At 41.4% G+C, this 19,023-nt stretch overlaps 1 protein-coding gene across 1 annotated transcript in view; it reads right to left on the bottom strand.

Annotated features, from left to right (window-relative positions):
- Positions 1-19,023, bottom strand: part of firrm (fignl1 interacting regulator of recombination and mitosis) — a 44,856-nt gene that overhangs the window by 13,371 nt on the left and 12,462 nt on the right. Inside the window, 10 exon segments of the mRNA XM_055642099.1 lie at positions 5,471-5,560; positions 9,220-9,271; positions 9,654-9,736; positions 10,804-10,990; positions 12,449-12,579; positions 13,701-13,848; positions 14,453-14,517; positions 17,111-17,200; positions 18,833-18,922; positions 18,924-18,972. Coding sequence (XP_055498074.1) covers positions 5,471-5,560; positions 9,220-9,271; positions 9,654-9,736; positions 10,804-10,990; positions 12,449-12,579; positions 13,701-13,848; positions 14,453-14,517; positions 17,111-17,200; positions 18,833-18,922; positions 18,924-18,972 — 985 coding nt within the window.

Here is a 19,023-nt window from a genome sequence, read left to right as displayed (position 1 = left end):
AAATGTTAGTTCTCCTGATCTCGTCAATTGGAAACGTTCTGAATGTAACATGGCAGTTTGCATGTTACATTTTGATAAATTATAACAATTTCAAAATGCTTTTCCTTTTCTTGTCATGATTTCCTCAATGTTCCAGCGCTGGATTTTTATATTTCCGTGAAATCCATGTACTCGTATATGGTTGGCTTGTATAATGATTTACCTGGATAGCAAGCAAAACAAAGTTTTTCACTGTATCTTGATGCACATGACAATTAGCCAAACCAATATCGACTGACCACTACAAATTCTCCGACTGCCAGTTACCTGGACTACATCTCCTCCCACCCTGCCTCTTGCAAAGATGCTATCCCAACTCTCAATTTCTCCATCACCATATTTGCAGCCAGATGAGGCTTGCTGAAGAAGGGTCTCGACCGGAAACATCGCCTATTCCTTTTCTCCAGAGATGCCGTCTGACCTGCTGAGTTACTCCAGTTTTTTTGTGTCTATTTACCCATTCTAGGACATCAGAGATGCCCACTTTCTTTAGTAAACGTGTTTTCCACCCCCGCTAGCATAGATGGATACCTCACCCAGAGCGGCCAAGTTTTGTCAGAGCATTTCAGTGTTCTAGTACTTGAGAATCAGTATTTTGCTGAGGAAATCAGTATTTTAACGCGGTGCCATTTTGCTGAAATTTTTTTATTTTTTATATGCGGTCATACCCATGTAAGAGTACAAGAATGCATAACTTTGCTAGCAATTGAAATGTCTTCTATGCACCTTACTTGACAGTGCATTCATTGCCATCTCTTTGTATCTCCGTCTCTTTAGAGAAAATATTTTTTACATAGAGAGTGGTGAATCTCTGGAATTCTCTGCCGCAGAAGGTAGTTGAGGCCAGTTCATTGGCTATATTTAAGAGGGAGTTAGATGTGGCCCTTGTGGCTAAAGGGACCAGGGGGTATGGAGAGAAAGCAGGTACAGGATACCGAGTTGGAGGATCAGCCATGATCATATTGAATGGCAGTGCAGGCTCGAAGGGCCGAATGGCCTACTCCTGCACCTATTTTCTATGTATACTGCTGTTTGAATGGCTGCTTCCTGCTTTTAGCACCAGATGATATAGAAGCCAGTTTGCATTTATAATCCCCATTCTTTCTAATCTTGTCGCGTCTCGTCCCTCGACTCGCAACAGCTTCGCATCCACCATGCCACGTCGTACGTAACGCGCGCGAGCGCCCGTGAAGACCCGACCAAAGATCAAAGCTGTAGTACATCATGGGTCATTTTTTGCGCCATCTTAATGTGCTCGTGATTACCATCACGGCGTCCACATCTACATCTACAGCTCACTGAATGATACAGACGTCCCGACTGAAAATCACACCCTTCTGATCATTTATTTTAGGATAAGCCTTTCCAGATAACATGCCACTTTTTGTTTATCCCATTTTCAAAATATTCATTCATGGGCGGAAATCGCTTTTAAAACATGGCGGGGGGGGACAAATTTCCTGGGGGCCGGTGGCAAGTGTGCAAAACAACGAACAATTTCATCTCCCCCCCCCCACCCAACAACTAGAAGCACATTTTATTTATTGGTTAAACACAGTAATACCAACGGTTGCCTGCGTAACACACACAACAAGCTCCCACTCACAAAACACCAGATAATCTGTATTTTTTCCGGTTTATTTGCAGTTCGTTTGGTTTTTTGAACATTGCGCAGTTAACAGTGCCATTTTAGCAGCGGTGTCAAGTAAGTCGTACTTTCCCCCCCCCCAAAAACGATACATTACTCTCAAATCACATACCTTACCTCTATTACCACTCTACATTAAAACAAAGTGTCAATGCCTCTTCAAGGTCTACTAATCCCAGTGCTTCCACATCTCAAAAAAAAGTCCTGAAATAGAATCCCAAATTTCCTGGAATTTGATGGCATTTCCTTAAATTTTCGAAATGCTTCTTGTTTTTTTTTTTTGCGGGCACACGTTAACAACACAAAGAAGAACAAGGCAAAACAGATCTATGTAACTACACCGTATCTGCCTGCTTCTGTTATTCACTTGTACAATGTTATGCAAGGCAGCTTTTGTTGCCTCCAACACCTTTCGTTATCTTCATTTTTTCAACCTGCTCTCATGTGTCTCAGCCTCTGCTCTCTCCGTCCCACTCTCCCCCTCCCTCCCCCTCTCTTAGTCTCTCCCTGCCTCTCTCTCTCTCTCCTTCCTCTCTCCCTCCCTCTTTCCCTCCAACCCTCCCTCTCCCTTTTTTTCTCCCTCCCTCTTATTCCCTTCCCCTCGCTCCCTGCCTCACCCTCCCTCCTTCCCTCTCACCTCCTCCATCTCTCTCCCTTTTTTTCTCCCTCCCTCTCATATTCCCACCCTTCCTCCCCCCTTCTCCCTCTCCTCTCCACCCCTCCCTCTCCCCCTTGAGCCCACCCACCGTTCTGTAAAATCAAGGCCAATCCCAATGTAACTGCAATCCCACTGGTAACCTTTCACCACTAGGCTTATCCAGAATTCCACCACTACCTGAAAAATAATCAATGGCTCAACTTCCACTGAGAAAGAGAATTCCAAAGATTATTATACGAGAATTTTCCCGAATGTGACCCATAGCGCTGTGGCCATAGTGCTATGTTTAAAGCCCATAGTGCTATGTTTAAAGCCCATAGCGTTCCAGCTGATAGCGCTACATTTAGAACCCATAGCGCTGCAGCCGACAGCTCTTTGTTTAAATTCCCACGTGTTAAACTGATAGCACTCTGTTCAAACCTGGAGCGGGACAGGCCTGGAGAGAAGGAATGGGTGACGTTTCTGGTCGAGACCCTTCTTTAGACTGAACTGAACTCCGTCGGTTACTTGTGATTGTCTGAAGAAGGGTCTCGACCCAAAACATCACTCATTCCTTCTCTCCAGAATCGCTGCCTGTCCCGCCGAGATACTCCAGCTTTTTGTGTCTGCCTTCAATTTCAGAGTTAAATAAAAAACACGGAGTGCTGAAGGAACTCAGCGGGCTAAGCGGCATCTGTGGAGGGAATGGATTAGGAGTTGTTTCGGGCCAGGTTCTTCTTCAATAGGAAGGAACTGCAGATGTAGTTTTCTTTGCAAAATGCCAAATGATTCCGGGAATGCCAGGGTGAGGGGGAGGGTGAGAGGGGGAGAGCGAGAGCAGAGAAGAGAGGGGGGAGAGGGAGAGTTAAGGGCCTGTCCCACTTTCACAACCTTAATTCACAACCATTCTTACTCGTGGACATTTTTCATCAGGCTAGAAAAACGCCCCGACCTACTTGATGCCACGAGTACCTACGACTAGCATCACAGCCTGCTACGACTTACATACGGCGTCCTATGACCATGCTGCGAGTACGAGTCAAGGGCAAACTCGGCAGAGGTCGTGAAAGTGGGACAGGCCCTAGAGGGAGAGAGGGAGCAAGAAAGAACGATAGAGAGATTCCAGCCTCTTAACCCTAAGCACCATGGTAGATCAACACTTTCAAAAATAATCATCCAGATCTTGAAATTTTAAATAATCATAGATTTAATCTGCTATAATTTTTAGAGTTACAGTACAACTTTTTATATCCTTGCATTTTTTAAGCAGCAAGATCTTGTCAATTTCACCGGGTTATTACTTTTCCATTGGCGAGTGGTATGTTAATGAATCAGGAAGTCGGGCCGATCTCGGTTGTTCCCACCTGCCCGTTGCCCCTCGGCCGGTACAGCGGTGACTCGTTGTTACGATTATCTATGGTCAGATTTTTTTTTAATCCGTATGTATCAAAGCAAAATCGTACATCAGTATTCTTATCGCATTTCCGTACAAAATATGGAAAGTCTGCACTACTTGGCAGCTCTGCTCACCTACATCTCCTCTGTGTTCCATGGTTAAGGTCTCACTCCCCATCGCCCCAAAAGGAACAAGGATAGAGTTCCCCTGGTCCCCACCTTTCAACCCACCACCCTCCGCATCTAAACATAGAAACATAGAAATTAGGTGCAGGAGTAGGCCATTCGGCCCTTCGAGCCTGCTCCGCCATTCAATATGATCATGGCTGATCATCCAACTCAGTATCCCGTACCTGCCTTCTCTCCATACCCCCTGATCCCTTTAGCCTCAAGGGCCACATCTAACTCCCTCTTAAATATAGACAATGAACTGGCCTCAACTACCTTCTGTGGCAGAGAATTCCAGAGATTCACCACTCTCTGCGTGAAAAATGTTTTTCCCATCTCAGTCCTAAAAGATTTCCCCCTTATCCTTAAACTGTGACCCCTTGTCCTGGACTTCCCCAACATCGGGAACAATCTTCCTGCATCTAGCCTGTCCAACCCCTTAAGAATTTTGTAAGTTTCTATAAGATCCCCCCTCAATCTTCGAAATTCTAACGAGTACAAGCCGATACATATACATACACACACACACACACACGCACACGCACACGCACACGCACACGCATATATACAGTATACATCATCATCGGCAGTCACTTGAAACGAGTATGACTGTCCTCTCCTCTCCATAGGGTCCATAATATAAACATTATAGACATTTCCATCACCTCTAACATGAACCCACCACCAGTCACATCTTCCAATCTCCACCCCTTTCTGCTTCCCACAGCCACTGCCCACTCTGCAAATCCTTAATTAACTCATCCCTTCGTATCCAAACCATTCCCTCCCCAGTTACTTTCTCCTGCAATCCTTATCCCTCACTTTTACCCAGTGGCCACAGCAATCTTTTGGGGTGAGACAGAGGTTCATGTGCACCTCCTCAAACCTAATCTACTGCATCCAGAGTTCCTGATGTAGTCTCCTGTACATCAGCGAGAGAAAGCGTAGATTCGGTGATACTTGCACTCAGTTCGCCAAGGACCACTGGATATCATGTTGGCTACTAATAATAAATTCTCTTCCCGTTCCCATACTTTCCTTTCTGTCCTGGGCCTCCTCCATTGCCAGAGTAAGGCCCAAACTGGGGGCACAGCACCCCGTATTCCGCTTGGGCAGTTTACACCCCAACACTCTTATGCTGGACTGATACCAAAGTAAAATCGTGGCACATGAAAAAGTTTTACAAGCTCTTGGATGGACATCTATATCCTCTCTACAAGGAACAGTTTCAGGATCAGCTTATTAACAGTCGTGCAATAATTATTCTGCAACCACAAGATGGCAACAATAAAATCCATATGCCACCTCGGTAGTATCACAGATGGAACTGTAAATGACTTCCATAGAATTGGAGTCAGATTCATCTTTTAAATATTAAACTGATTCTGATAGTAAAAGCCACGCATTCTGTGCAAATATTCAGCTCATTTTGAATCAAATATTGCATTGCTATACTCAGTATAAGTGTTCAAAGCTCACTTTCATGTTACCCTAAGTGGTGGTGAAATAAATGAAGACTGACACTTTTGCTCAAACTGCCCAAATTAAATATCATTTTCATTTCTGCCATCCAAGAGACTAACCTGATGCTCCGCTGCCATGAGGAAAAGCAAACGCCATAGGAGTAAAGACAAATGGGACAGCTGGAAACAGTCGCCACAACAAGACTTCACCTGAAAAATAAGATACAATGTTAAAAAAGAAAAATGGAGTACACCAGAATAAGATTCTTCAAAAGTGATCATTTATTTCCAGTTTTCAATGCACATCAATACGTGGCCAAACCATCAATGTAAAACAAATAGCAATCCAACAGAGCCCAAGGACAGCTATTAAAACATTAGGGGCTGAGCGAGAGAGACAGTGACTGAGCGAGGGACAGCAAGACAGACAGAAACCAGCAGACAGAAAAGGTATCCGAAAAAATTATCTTCTGAAAGAAATTTAAATTGTGACTTAATATAATCAATATTTTGTGTTAGGACTGCCTCGCTGAGAATTTTGTTCAATAGATTCATCATTGCTCACAGAGTTGTTCTGCAGATTTGTTTTTAATTTATTTAATTACTCTGCACATTAAGTTGTTTTATTTCAGATCTTGGAGCGTAAATGAGCGAATGACCTGGTTGAATCAAACAGCTGGATACAACTTTTTACGAGATATCTTCTAGAAATAATTGTGATATGATAAATTCAACAAATGAAGACTTATGCCCCTGTCCCACTTAGGAAACCTGAACGGAAACCTCTGGCGACTTTGCGCCCCACCCAAGGTTCCTGTGCTGTTCCCGAAGGTTTTTGTCAGTCTCCCTACCTGCTTCCACTACCTGCAACCTCCGGCAACCACATGCAACCTCCGGGAACCGCACGGAAACCTTGGGTGGGGTGCAAAGTCTCCAGGGGTTTCCGTTCAGGTTTCCTAAGTGGGACGGGGGCATTACAGTAAGTTAGTGCAAATTAAAATCTGCCTCTATTTTAGGTTATGAGGAGAAAATTATAAGTCTGTAAATGGATTTATTTTTGTTGATACAAAGAAGGTCCTTTAACACAGCCTACAAGTCTAAAAAAGAAAAAATAATGCATATGCTGAAAATCTGAAGAATAAAAATAATGCTGAAAATACTCAGGTCAGGCAGCATCAGATGAAAAAGAATACACATACAAGAATGAAAAAAGAATAAGAATATGCAGAAAAGGGGAGAAGAAAAATAACAAAGAAGATCTACGTATTGTTTAAGAAGGAACTGCAGATGCTGGAAAATCGAAGGTAGACAAAATTGCTGGAGACTCAGCGGGTGAGGCAGCATCTATGGAGCGAAGGAAATAGGCAAAGTTTTGGGTCAAAACCCTTCTTCAGACTGATGTGAGGGTGGGGAGGGCGGGAGGAAGAAAGGAAGAAGTGGAGTCAGAGAGCTGAGGGAGAGCTGAGAAGGGGAGGAGAAAGTAAGGACTACCTGAAATTAGAGAAGTCAATGTTCATACCACTGGGGTGCAAACTGCCCAAGCGAAATATGAGGTGCTGCTCCTCCTCCAATTTACGGTGGTCCTCACTCTGGCCATGGAGGAGGCCCAGGACAGAAAGGTTGGATTCAGAATGGGAGGGGGAGTTGAAGTGCTGAGCCACCGGGAGGTTAGGTTGGTTATTGCAAACTGAGCGGAGGTGTTCGGCGAAGCGATCGCCAAGCCTACGCTTGGTCTCACCAATGTAGAGCAGCTAACATCTAGAGCAGCGGATGCAATAGATGAGGTTGGAGGAGGTGCAGGTGAATCTCTACCACACCTGGAAAGGCTGCTTGGTACCTTGAATGGAGTCAAGGGGGAAGGTAAAGCGACAAGTGTAGCATTTCTTGCGGTTGCAAGCGAAAATGCCCAGAGAGGGGATGGTTCGGGACGAATTGACCAGGGAGTTACAGAGGGAGCGGTCTACATATTATTAACTTGCACATTCCAGGTTTTTACTTTTAATAATTATTTCCATCTTCTTATATTTGGAAGATATGACGTGTTTAGTGGGTATCATTATGTGCGAGTACATGCTTTGAAATTATCATGCATCACTCTCTTAACCTAATCCAAAGTTTTTAGGCAATATAATCAAGGTCATACTTATTTGGCTCAAGTTCTCGATTAGGGTAAATAGAGGATATTTCAAACAGGCTGTTTATACTCCCTCACACAATAAAGGCCAGTTAATATATATAATTAAACCCAATTTTATCATTTGTCAACGGAATCTGACTGGAGTTTTAAATATTTTCTTTAACCAATTATCGTGATTAATGCAAGTGCCAAACATGCTATTGATCTGATGAAGATGAAATATCAATCATTGATCAACAACAGATAAAACATGCAGTATCACTCAGCAAATTACTCTAACTGAGATATAGTAATCAACTGCGCTAATGTACAGCTGACCCAGTACATGTTGTTTTATCATCATTCTTCATTCAACCTGATCCACACCCAACACATGTAGACAGGCTTTTCACCCAGCTAATGTTTTTTATGATTGAAGAAAAATATAAACAAGCACTTCCACCTTTGTGAGCTCAAAGTTGCACTGAATCCAAAATTAGATATGTACTTACCTGCAGCACTTTCAGAAAAGCAACCGAGACATTTTTTGGCCATTAGAAAAATACTTTTTGCCTTTATAAGTGGAGAACATTTGAGGGAAATGAAACCCAACTTCAAATATTTTACAAGAATATAAATTGATATAAAGTTATTTTCATGTGAAAATTCCCCAGTATTCTTCATTCAACCACCTTGCCATTTCACTCAATTAAAAAGAACAATAGCAGGCTGCCATTTAATCCACATCCCTGAATGGCCCTAGAAAGTGTTGCTGAGCTATCCTCTGACCCGTTATGGTCCTGGTGAAGGTCCACCTTGAATGCTGTTGGGATAGTTCCATCCACTTTGAAGGATCGGTGATATTTTCCAAGTCAGGGTGATGTGCAACTTTGTAGGGCACCTGCAGGTTGTGGTGACCTTGGTGGTGGAAGTCACCGGTTTGAGAGGTACTATTGGAGCAGCCGAGATGTGTAACTGCAGGACATTTTGTAGTTGATACACACTGCAGCTATTGTGACACTAGTGGTAGAGGAATGAGTGTGAAGAGTGATGACAGAGTGTCAATAAAGTTGGTTGCTTTATCCAGGATGGTGTCACGTTTTAAAGTGTTTCTGGACCTGCAACTATCCAGGAGTGAAAGTATTCCTTTTCACTCCTAAATTTGTACCTCGTGGATGGTGGAGAGGCTTTGAGGTGTCAATAAGTAAGTCAGTTGTCTCTGATATGCCGGTCCAGTTGAGTTTCACGTCAGTGGTCAATCCCAGGATATAAATCATGAGGGACCCAGCAAAGGTAATGCCTTTGAAGGCTAAGTGGTTGGATGCTCTCTTGATGGAGATTGTTGGCCATTTAACAGCCCAGCACTGTAGGTTGTATAGAACTTGCTGTATGAAGGCTTGGATTGCTTCATGTACTAAAGAATGTAATTGAACATCACAATCATCAGCAAACATCCTTACTCTATTGCAAAATTTGCAATTAGTACTCCGCAGCACACCACTTTGAATGACATTTTAACATAGTTTACACAAAAAAGCTGGAGAAACTCAGCGGGTGCAGCAGCATCTATGGAGCGAAGGAAATAGGCAACGTTTCGGGCCGAAACCCTTCTTCAGACCCGAAACGTTGCCTATTTCCTTCGCTCCATAGATGCTGCTGCACCCGCTGAGTTTCTCCAGCTTTTTTGTGTAACCTTCGATTCTCCAGCATCTGCAGTTCCCTCTTAAACTTTTAACATAGTTTGTTGGCTTACCAGGTCAGCTATGAGGGAGACGTGATGAGCACAAAGATCTGCACTTCCATACCTGCAAGTGAGAAACAAAGACACACCAAACGCATGTAATTAAAAATTGTTGCAATTCATTAATTTTTCAACAAAATTTTATACCCTGACACAGTTAAATGATGGATAAAAAATACATCTATTGATGCTCCTGAACACATCATCAATGATGTAACTTGGGTTCATTGGGTGTTTCGGGTCTTTCAACATCAGACAATTTCACCTATCGACCCAGCCGTGGTTGATCAGACCACGACTTTACTTCGATAGATGGCCCAGACGATTCAAATTCATGGCAACTTGCCAACAGATTTTTTAAAAAATCTTTGTTAACAGAAGTAGATAGAAGAGATTTGTGTAGATTACCAATTTGGTTATAATTTCATTTGCTTTTCAGTACCTACCGTGCAAGAAAGCACCATGTATCTGAAGCCAACAGAGCAGTTAATACGTAAGGACTAAGTACAGCATCCAATAAGGAGCATTCCTGAAACAAAGAGCGAGACTAGTAATATACTGAAATGTATTTAAAAAACTTCAAATTAATAGAAACTTGCTTTTGTAGAACACCTCGTACAAACTCAGGATGTGTACTTACAGCCTAAAAATATTGGAAGTGCAATTACACCAATAATACAGTGAAACACAACAAATGGCTCACTGAAGGAAGGTCGCATGCATGATTGTAAAATAATGACCAAATAAGCAGGTTTTTTTTTTTAATGAGATTGGTTAGGGCATGAAGATTGATCAGAACAGATTCTTCCTTGCTTCCTTAAAGCAGTGCCACAAAATATTTTATGTTCACCTGAAATGGTGCATAGGGCATCTTTCATTTGACCAAAACTAATTCATTCAGGGAACCTAACTGTATGGAGGACAATGTCAATCTAGGCTTTGTGTTCAATCCTGTGGAGTAAAATACTTTTTTTTTTTTTTAAAGTTTAATTGCAGACTTTTAACAGACTTTAAATTTAATCGTTGCCGCTGGGATTTGAACTTGCATCCTCGTCAATATTGTGTCTTTGTGTCCTGTTGTTAGGTTACAATGCCCTCTACATCCTGCAGCATGTTTTCCAGGGACAAGAAGCAAAACGAAAAAAATGGCACCACAAGAATCTGCAGATGTTGGAATCTTGAGCAAAATAAAAATCAAGACTGGAGGAATCCCTAGTCACAAGTTCACTTGTTTTTTTAAGTGAGAAGAAAATATTTCAAAGAGTTAATACACATTCTGCAGTTCATAACACTGTAAAACGTATCCTTTGTTTCAGAAATCATTAAGAATTTGCATTTAAAAAATCTGAATAATTAAATGCATTTTAAAGGAATGTTGATGTGGGCAGTACTTTTAATTATCACTATTCTCTGACATGCTTTATAAAATACAATGCCAGCATCATAAAAAATAAATAGATTAAGTAGGCATGAATCCTCATCATTTATGGTTTGGGAGCATTTTTTGATGGAGGGGCTAAATGCAAAGAAAGAAAGTTCCTCTTCAAAGCAGCTTAAAGACTGGAACACTTACTCTAAGGCAAAACTTAAACTCACCAACTCTGGAAAATACGACGCCGAAATGGATGTGATAAAAGAACATAAATGAGTGCACACATATTCATATAAACTGACACTTTGCTGAGCCTGTCCCTTACTCATCACGCCTGGTAACTGTGCTGGCAGAGAAAGTTCTGCATGACACCGCTTGAAGTTAAGAAACAATGAATGGAGCAAAGGTAACCTGGAATCAAAGGAAAAGATAAAAGATTAGGTGCCAATTTTGTCTTCCTCGAGCACATTTCCAATTCTTATCCTTTCCTGTTCTATGTTCTGTTAGCCTATCGCTGCTGAAACCAGTTATTGGAGCTGCTCAGGGGGAGATGTAATTATCAGAAAAGTTAAAAACTACAGCTTCATATTGGGTTAATTGCAGTTCTGAAAGTACATGTGCCTGACATACAAATCACATGCATGTGGTGGTATTTCAATTCAGGGATTTCTATGTTTGTGAAGATTAGTATTTGTTTATTTCAAGGAAATCGAGAATTAAGTCCATCAAGTTGCTGCTGGCTGTGAGAGATCCATGGATCAGGAGGCAGCAAAACCAACAACGTCACTATCAAAGCAATACAAGAAGGATGTCTTATTTATCATCCATTTTCTTACCATTCCTGTGTGAAAAAGACACTGTTAAAATTGCAAGCTCCAAAGTAAGCCATATGGAAAGGATATCCTGACCAAGGATATACTCTGAAGACAAGTCAAGAGTTGAGTGTGATTAATTGTTATGTAGAATAGAATGCCTTTTATTGTCATTCAAACAGACAAGGTTTGAACAAAATTTCATTCCTGCAGACATGACGTTACAAAAAAAACCAAGACACACACTTAACACAGTTTACACAAACATTCATCACAGTGAATCTCCAACACCTCCTCACTGTGATGGAAGGCAAAAGTCTTATCTCTTCCTTCCTCCCGCGGTCCAGCAGTCCAACTGCAGCGTCGAGGCGACTGGGGCTCACGATGTTAAAGCCCCCGGCGGGCGATGGTAAGTCCTGTGGCCATTGTGCTATATAACTCTATGCCTCTAAGTAAATGCTCGCCAATGTAATTTTAATTCGCACTGTTAATGACATGTCAGTAGCCTTCTTTTACTGGAAATGCCCAAGCACAGAAGTCACCAACTTGTCATGGCCAGTCTGTTTTACACATAATCTGCTTTCCATTCATAGAAACATAGAAATTAGGTGCTGGAGTAGGCCATTCAACCCTTCGAGCCTACACCGCCATTCAACAGTGTTGATGCGACTCAGCGGGTCAGACAGCATCTTTGGAGGCCATAAATAGGTAATGTTTCAGGTCGGGACCCTCCTGGATCCTACTACAATCAGCACTGCGTCTATGCAAGGTCCCAGCAACCTATATTTCCAATTTTAAATGTTGGTAATGTTAATGTTGGTGTCGAGCAGATGTTGAATGAGGATGTTGAATGAGGAGCAGCAAATACAATATCACCCACATAACACATTCACCCATTGAGTTCCAAAGGATGTACAGTCTATTCATGAAAAGCAGCTTCCAATAAGATGTTTGATATATCAATTAATGACGCATTATAGGAAGGAATGCAAGCACTACTTCCTGATGTGCCAAATGCATTTCCATTTGATACTATCTGTGTAGCGGGACACCTCACCTAGTCTTTTCTTCTGAAATCTGGTTACCAGAACACCAGAGGCTTTGAACCACTTCCGACTGCGAGGGAAGCTTGTCCATGATGTTAAGTAATAATAAACATTGTGGAAAGGCCAGCTCTGAGCAGAAATCTTAACATGAAAGAAAATACAGATTTAGTAAAATGTCATCTATAAAATAATAGGTGGCTGAGACAAATACAACAGACCACAGTACAAACTTCACAGTGCTACCAAACTACTGGTTGAAACTGATAAATCTGCAGCAAACCCACTGATTTCAAAGGGGTTGAACTGCATTCCGAAGAGTAATTTTCTTTTTATTTGATCTAATTCAATTAACAAATGCAATTACAGTCCACCGTTGTTTTAACAAACCCCTTTCGTAAAGAATTTTGGTTATAGCGGGTGGACCTACTGATGCCGCCCCTGGATCACACCTCCTCCCCATCCGCTTATAGCCCCGGCTTCTAACGCCACCCCCGCCTCGCAACATGCACCAGCCAACCTTTCTTCACCCACTGCACTGTCCGGTTGATGCTACCGTTATTGTGGCTCACGTTGTAGCCCCTGAGACAGCACTTTCTTCGGGCTGCTGCGACAGACAGGATGCGCTTGGTTGCCATGGGGCTGCCTCCCTTTCCATCAGCTGCTGCTTCTTTCAGCTGGCCATTGCTTTGTCCGCTCCCCGCTCCTCCTCCCGTCGCTTTGTCCACTCAATCTCTCCCTCCCCACCACCGCCTCCTCCTCCTCCCAAAGAATCAGCTACGTTACTGTACTCTGATGTGTCACTAAATTATATTTCTTCTCTTCGTACTGATAGAATATGTTAGATAGGTTTCACTGACATTTCCATCAGCAGCTTGTATTAAGTAAGAGTGAGAGTTTTCTTCATTAAATGACTAAATTGTTATGCATAGGAAGGAATTGCAGATACACCGTCTGAAGAAGGGTCTCAACCCAAAACGTCACCCATTCCTTCTCTCCAGGGATGCTGTGTTTAGGTTGTTCTAGAGATGCTGTGTTACCCATTGTGCGCATTTTTGTCTATCTCTAAAAATTTTTAATATCGAAAATAAATCATTACATTGCTACAGGGCAAGTTTGATGGCCTGTAGTTAAAAAACAAACGCAACCTTCAGCCTCAGGGTATTCAACCAAACCAAGACTGGGGTTGTTAAACCCTGTTATAAAGTAGCAAAAGCAATCTATTTTTCTGGGCACTGAGGGCACAAAAACGCTTTGAACTCACCCCAGATTATCTTGCAACACTATCTCCATAAAGGGCCTGTAGGACATCAACTGTGAGACAAGAGCATCCAGTGCAACTGGAACGATGCAGGCAATCTGGTCATAAGATCCATCAGGTAAAATTGGTGCATTTATGCTCGGAGGGAATTTACTGCAAAAAAATTAAAAAAATTAAAGTTAACCTACTCTAATGCATGCAGAAGTTACCTCTTAAATTTATATCTTCACCTTTTTTTTAATTAAAGAAAAAAAAAGGTATTTTCTTCCATTCTCACTGCAACAAACAACTGTTGGATAAATGTTTGTTCCTAGATTATTCCAGTGCAATGAAACTACTACTGGAATAATACCTAGTTTGATTTGTCCACCTAAAAAGAAAAAAAAATCACTGTTTTCCCTCAAATACCAAGAATAGATTAATGGAATGAAATAATATCAGAATTCCTAAACAGATATTACAATTTACACAATGCAAGTTATTACAGCTTTAAGATTGAACAAGTGTCATAAGTGCATGCTCAGAGAGAACATGTGAAGATCCCTCCATGAAGAAATAGCCTTCTTGCATTCATTTTGTGCCTGCATTACCATCGTACATCATCACGTCAACAATTACAGGGAACGAGGAAACAAAAGAAAGAAAAACAAACCTTATTCCATTCCTCAAAGCAAGTATATTATCTAATTACCTTAATTACATATTGATGACATCAGATTAAGTGTCAAATTTGCTGCTGCTGAATATGAAGGCTTACCAGTACATTTGAAGATAAAGGTGGTGCAATAAACGACAAGATGTTGAGAGGAAATCAGTGAATTCCTAAAATTGAGAATGAAATTAATCAGAAGAAGATTTATGCTGTTTTCATATTATAACTGAAAGTGCAAGTTAGCATTGGTTGAATAAAGACCATCTGCATTTTTCTTTAACCACCATGCCACCAACTTTATTATTTTCTGTTCGACAAAAAAAAATAATGGATGCTAAATGCTTTTTAGTTTGTGGTTTGCTCTTTTTTTTTTGCATAATTTCAGAAAATACAAGGATAGCACTTCCTGAATCATCATAAATGACTTGTCATTAATAAGTTTATGTTTATTATTGTCACATGTACCAAGTACAATGAAAAACATTATTTTGCATGCTATCCAATCAAATCAGATGATACTAAACATAAGTACAATCCAGCCAAACACAAGTACAATAGGTAGAGTGAAAGGAAAGATATAGAATGTAGAATTTATATCTCAGTATTATAGCGCAATAGTTCTAGAGATAAAGTCCAATGTTTGCAAAGAGGTAGAGGAGAATCAAACTGTACCGTAGCTCAATGCTTCTTAAACTGGTGAATGAAATTATTTTGGGGTGAATGTTAATCTATATTTTTTGCTCATTAGACAAAATAAATTATATATAAAATTATACACATGGGAGAAATTATCAAAAAATAATAACATATAGTCGAGGGTGAATGAAACTTTGTGATAAAGGCTCAAGGGTGAATGACACTGAAATAGTTTAAGAAGCACTGCCCTAGCTTATAAAAGCCTGATAACAGAGGAGAATAAGCTCTTTCTGTAACCGGTGGAACGCACTTTCAAGCATCTGTACCTTCTGCCCGATGAAAGCAGAGAGAAGGTGGAATGACCAGGCTGGGAAAGGTCTTTGATTATGTTGGCTGCTTTCCCATGACAGCATGAAGTGGAGATGGAGTCAATGGCGGGGGAGGAGCAGGCTCTGTGCAATGGACTGGGCTATATCCACAACGCTCTGCAATTTCTTGCAGTCTTGGGCAGGTTTGTTCTCAAGCCAAGCTTTGATACAATCCAACATTATACTTTCTCTGATGCATCTGTAGAAAATTGAGAGAGTCTTTGGAGACATGCCGATTTTTCACAGTCTCCTGACAAAGTGGAGGCATTACTGCGCTTTCTTGGCTGTTGTTTCAATGTGATTGGTCCATGACAGATCATTGGTAATATTTATGCTAATGAACTGGAGGCCCTCAACCATTTCCACTTTTTTTGGCACCATTGATGCTGATTGGGGCATGTGCTCCACAACTCTTCCTGAAGCCAATAACTAGCTCATACATCTTGCCCGCATTGAGGAAGAGGTTGTGGTCCTGACACCATGTTACTAAGTTGTCTATTGCCTTCCTGATCCAGCCCATCACAGTGGTGTCATCTGCAAACTTGTAGATGGAGTTAGAGCCGAATTTGGCCACTCAGTCTTAAGTGTGTAGATAATATAGTAAGGGACTGAAAACACATCCTCGTGGGGCATTGGTGTTGAAAATTATTGTGGAGAAGGTGTTGCAACCTATCCTCGCTGATTGCGGTCTGTGGATCAGAAAGTCAAGGATCCAGAATCAGGGGGTACTGACTCTGAGGTCCAGGGATTGTAGACGAGATTGGATGGCATTACGGTGATGATGGTGGAGCTACAGTTGATAAATATGAGTCTGATGTTGTCAAGCTATACCAGAAATGAGCTTAGGGCCAAGGAGATGTGTCTGCTGTAGACCTTCTTTTCTTGCATATGGCGTGCACAGCCTAAAGTTGTAGGCCAACTTGTTCTATTTGATCTTATTTGACTGTGCACACCAGGTTGATTGCATTCGTCGAAACTGGGCGGACCACGTGAAGATTGTGATCTCCCACCACGCTGTCGACCCGTTGAGAAGGTAGGCAAACTGCAGAAAATCCAGGTTGTCTGGGAGGCTACAGTTAAGGTGTGTCATCACCAGTCTCTCGAAACACTTCATGATGGTGGATGTCAGAGCAGCTGGATGGTAGTCATTAAAGCACACCACCTTAGTTTTCTTTGGCACCGGACGACAGTGGTCTTCGTAACGCAGATGGGAACCACAGAAAGAAGTGGTGAGATGTTAAAGTTGTCTGTGAATACCACTGCCAGCTGGTCTGTACAGTACCCAAAGATGCTTCTGGACTCCACCCGAGCCAGTTGCTTTCTGTGGATTCACGCTCAGGAAGGTCAATCTTACGTTTGCCTCATAATCGTTGGTACAGGTGTACCAGAGATGCAGGGGGCCTGTGACATTCCTCTACCAACCTTTCATTCAAAGCGAGAGTAGAATGCATTGAGCTAATTGGGGAAGGACCGATCGTTGCCATTGATACTGCCAGCCTTCGCTTAGTAGCCTGTTATAGCATGCATCTGCCCTGCATCTACTACATATAATCCCATTAAAGGGATTTGAGAGGAATGGGGGAGAAGAGGGTGTGGAATTAATAAGTCCCACCAATGCAATTGTTTAAATAAACCTTCGAGAGATGTATTGCTCTTTCCATAGAAAATTGTTGTTTTTCTCAAAATTGATCATCAATGAATGTTTGAAACATTATATTGACAACATTTCATAGCAGTTAATAATAATATATTATATTACCTTTACATAATGTACAAGTGTGTTGGTAAAAAAGCGGCACAGCTTCAAGGTCTTCTGGAAGAGTTTGCAATCTACACTGTTGGTGTTTCCCTGAAAGAAATGCATATGCTCAATAAAATGTAAACCTTAATCCTTTTAGATCAACTCACTGAAGTTAAAAGTAAAACTATTAAACAAATTTAAGAACAGTGACACGTTAAAGAATATCTCAGTAGCAGTTTACCATCAACATATTTTAAGGTATCTCTTGGAAACAAATTAGGTGTGCTAATGAAACAATTTCATAAACAGTGTAGACACAGAAAGCACACAAGAAATTGTTTGAAGTTAGGATTTACAGGTAATTCTGCTGTAGCATTGTAGTTGCATCCTAAGAAACATTGTGTTGTAGAAAATAGACTAAAAAACCAATTGCATCATTGGGGGGAAAAAGGGTTGGGGCGAATTTCAGATGTAATAACAAAGATCTCCCCCACACATGATCAACCATTGATCACCTGTTCACATTAGTTCAATGCTATCCCACTTTCTCATCCACTCCCTACACAATAGAAACAATTTACAGAGGCCAATTAGGCTACAAATCTGCACATCTTTGTGATGTGGGAGGAAACCAGATACCCAGAGGAAACCCACAGTCACAGGGAGAATGGGCAAATTCCAAATAGATAGCACCCACAGTCAGGACCGAACCTGTCTCTGGCATGTGAGGCAGCAGCTCCACCAGCTGTATCACTGTGTTGACATTGTTATTTTAACTTACTTAGAGATACAGCATGGAAACAGGCTCATTGGCTCACTGACTACACAGTGACCACTGATCACCCATTGACAGTAGTTCTATGTTGTCTCACTTCTCATCCACTCCCTACACACTTGGGGCAATTTACAGAGAGGCCAATTAACCTAACAACTGCACACAGACAGCGCCCGATGTCAGGATCGAACCCGGGTCTCTGGCACTGTGGGGCAGCGACTCTACCAGCTGTGTCACCGTGCGGAACTACCTGTACAATAAAGACGGACACTGTAGATGTATCCAAGATGCATCTATCAAATACAATAGATTGATAGGTAGAAGGAAGAAGATAAAACAGTTCCCTATGTTTATTATTAAATACATCTGCTACACAGTTTGGATTAGTGATTAAGTTAGCTTGCTACGATGCAAGCCCAACGGTAAATTATTTGTAGTACTTTGCTAAGATAGCTATTGGCACATTTGAACATAATTTCAGAAAATACAAAGACAGCCATTCTAAATCTTCATTATGACTTGTCATTAAAGATAATGTGCTGATGTAGCACTGCGTACACATGACCTAACTGAAATAGATATTTGCCTCTGGCAAAAGGATGGTGGATGAAGACAGCCAGTCCTTCAGCGATAATATGGTCTGTCAGCATTTGAGCGCAACCACAAACATGAATTATCACATCATTAAGTCATTATATGCATCTGAACACATATCAGTGACTTCAAAAACACATTAAAAAAAAATTATTGAGTTTATTGTGTCTGCTGGTTCAGGCAGCAGCCAATAAACCTTTGGCATTACCCTATCCCCATCCCATTAACGCTCGCCTGGATAAAGTAGGCTCTCTGCTGGCCTACTTCAGAAAAGATAACTGTGAATTGAGCAGCTGATAATGACTGTTGTGCTCTGTCAAATGTCAGACATTATACAAGATTTATATATTTGTAAATTAATTCATAGTTACCTCTACTGCTGGCTGGATCATTTGTTCAGCAAAATGCAAGCATGAATTGAACGAATACAGAATGTCTTCGCAAAGACCCAGCAACAAGTCTGTCATGTGGCAGCTTATCCTCAAGCAATGCCCGGTGCTTCACACTTATTCTAAAATAAAATGGCAAACTATTACAAACAAAATCTGATTGATAACTAGTT

The sequence above is a fragment of the Leucoraja erinacea genome, chromosome 10 (assembly GCF_028641065.1).
Source record: "Leucoraja erinacea ecotype New England chromosome 10, Leri_hhj_1, whole genome shotgun sequence".
NCBI classification, from domain to species: domain Eukaryota; kingdom Metazoa; phylum Chordata; class Chondrichthyes; order Rajiformes; family Rajidae; genus Leucoraja; species Leucoraja erinaceus.
Note: the sequence above shows the minus strand (reverse complement) of the source record. Positions and strands in the feature narration are given on the sequence as shown.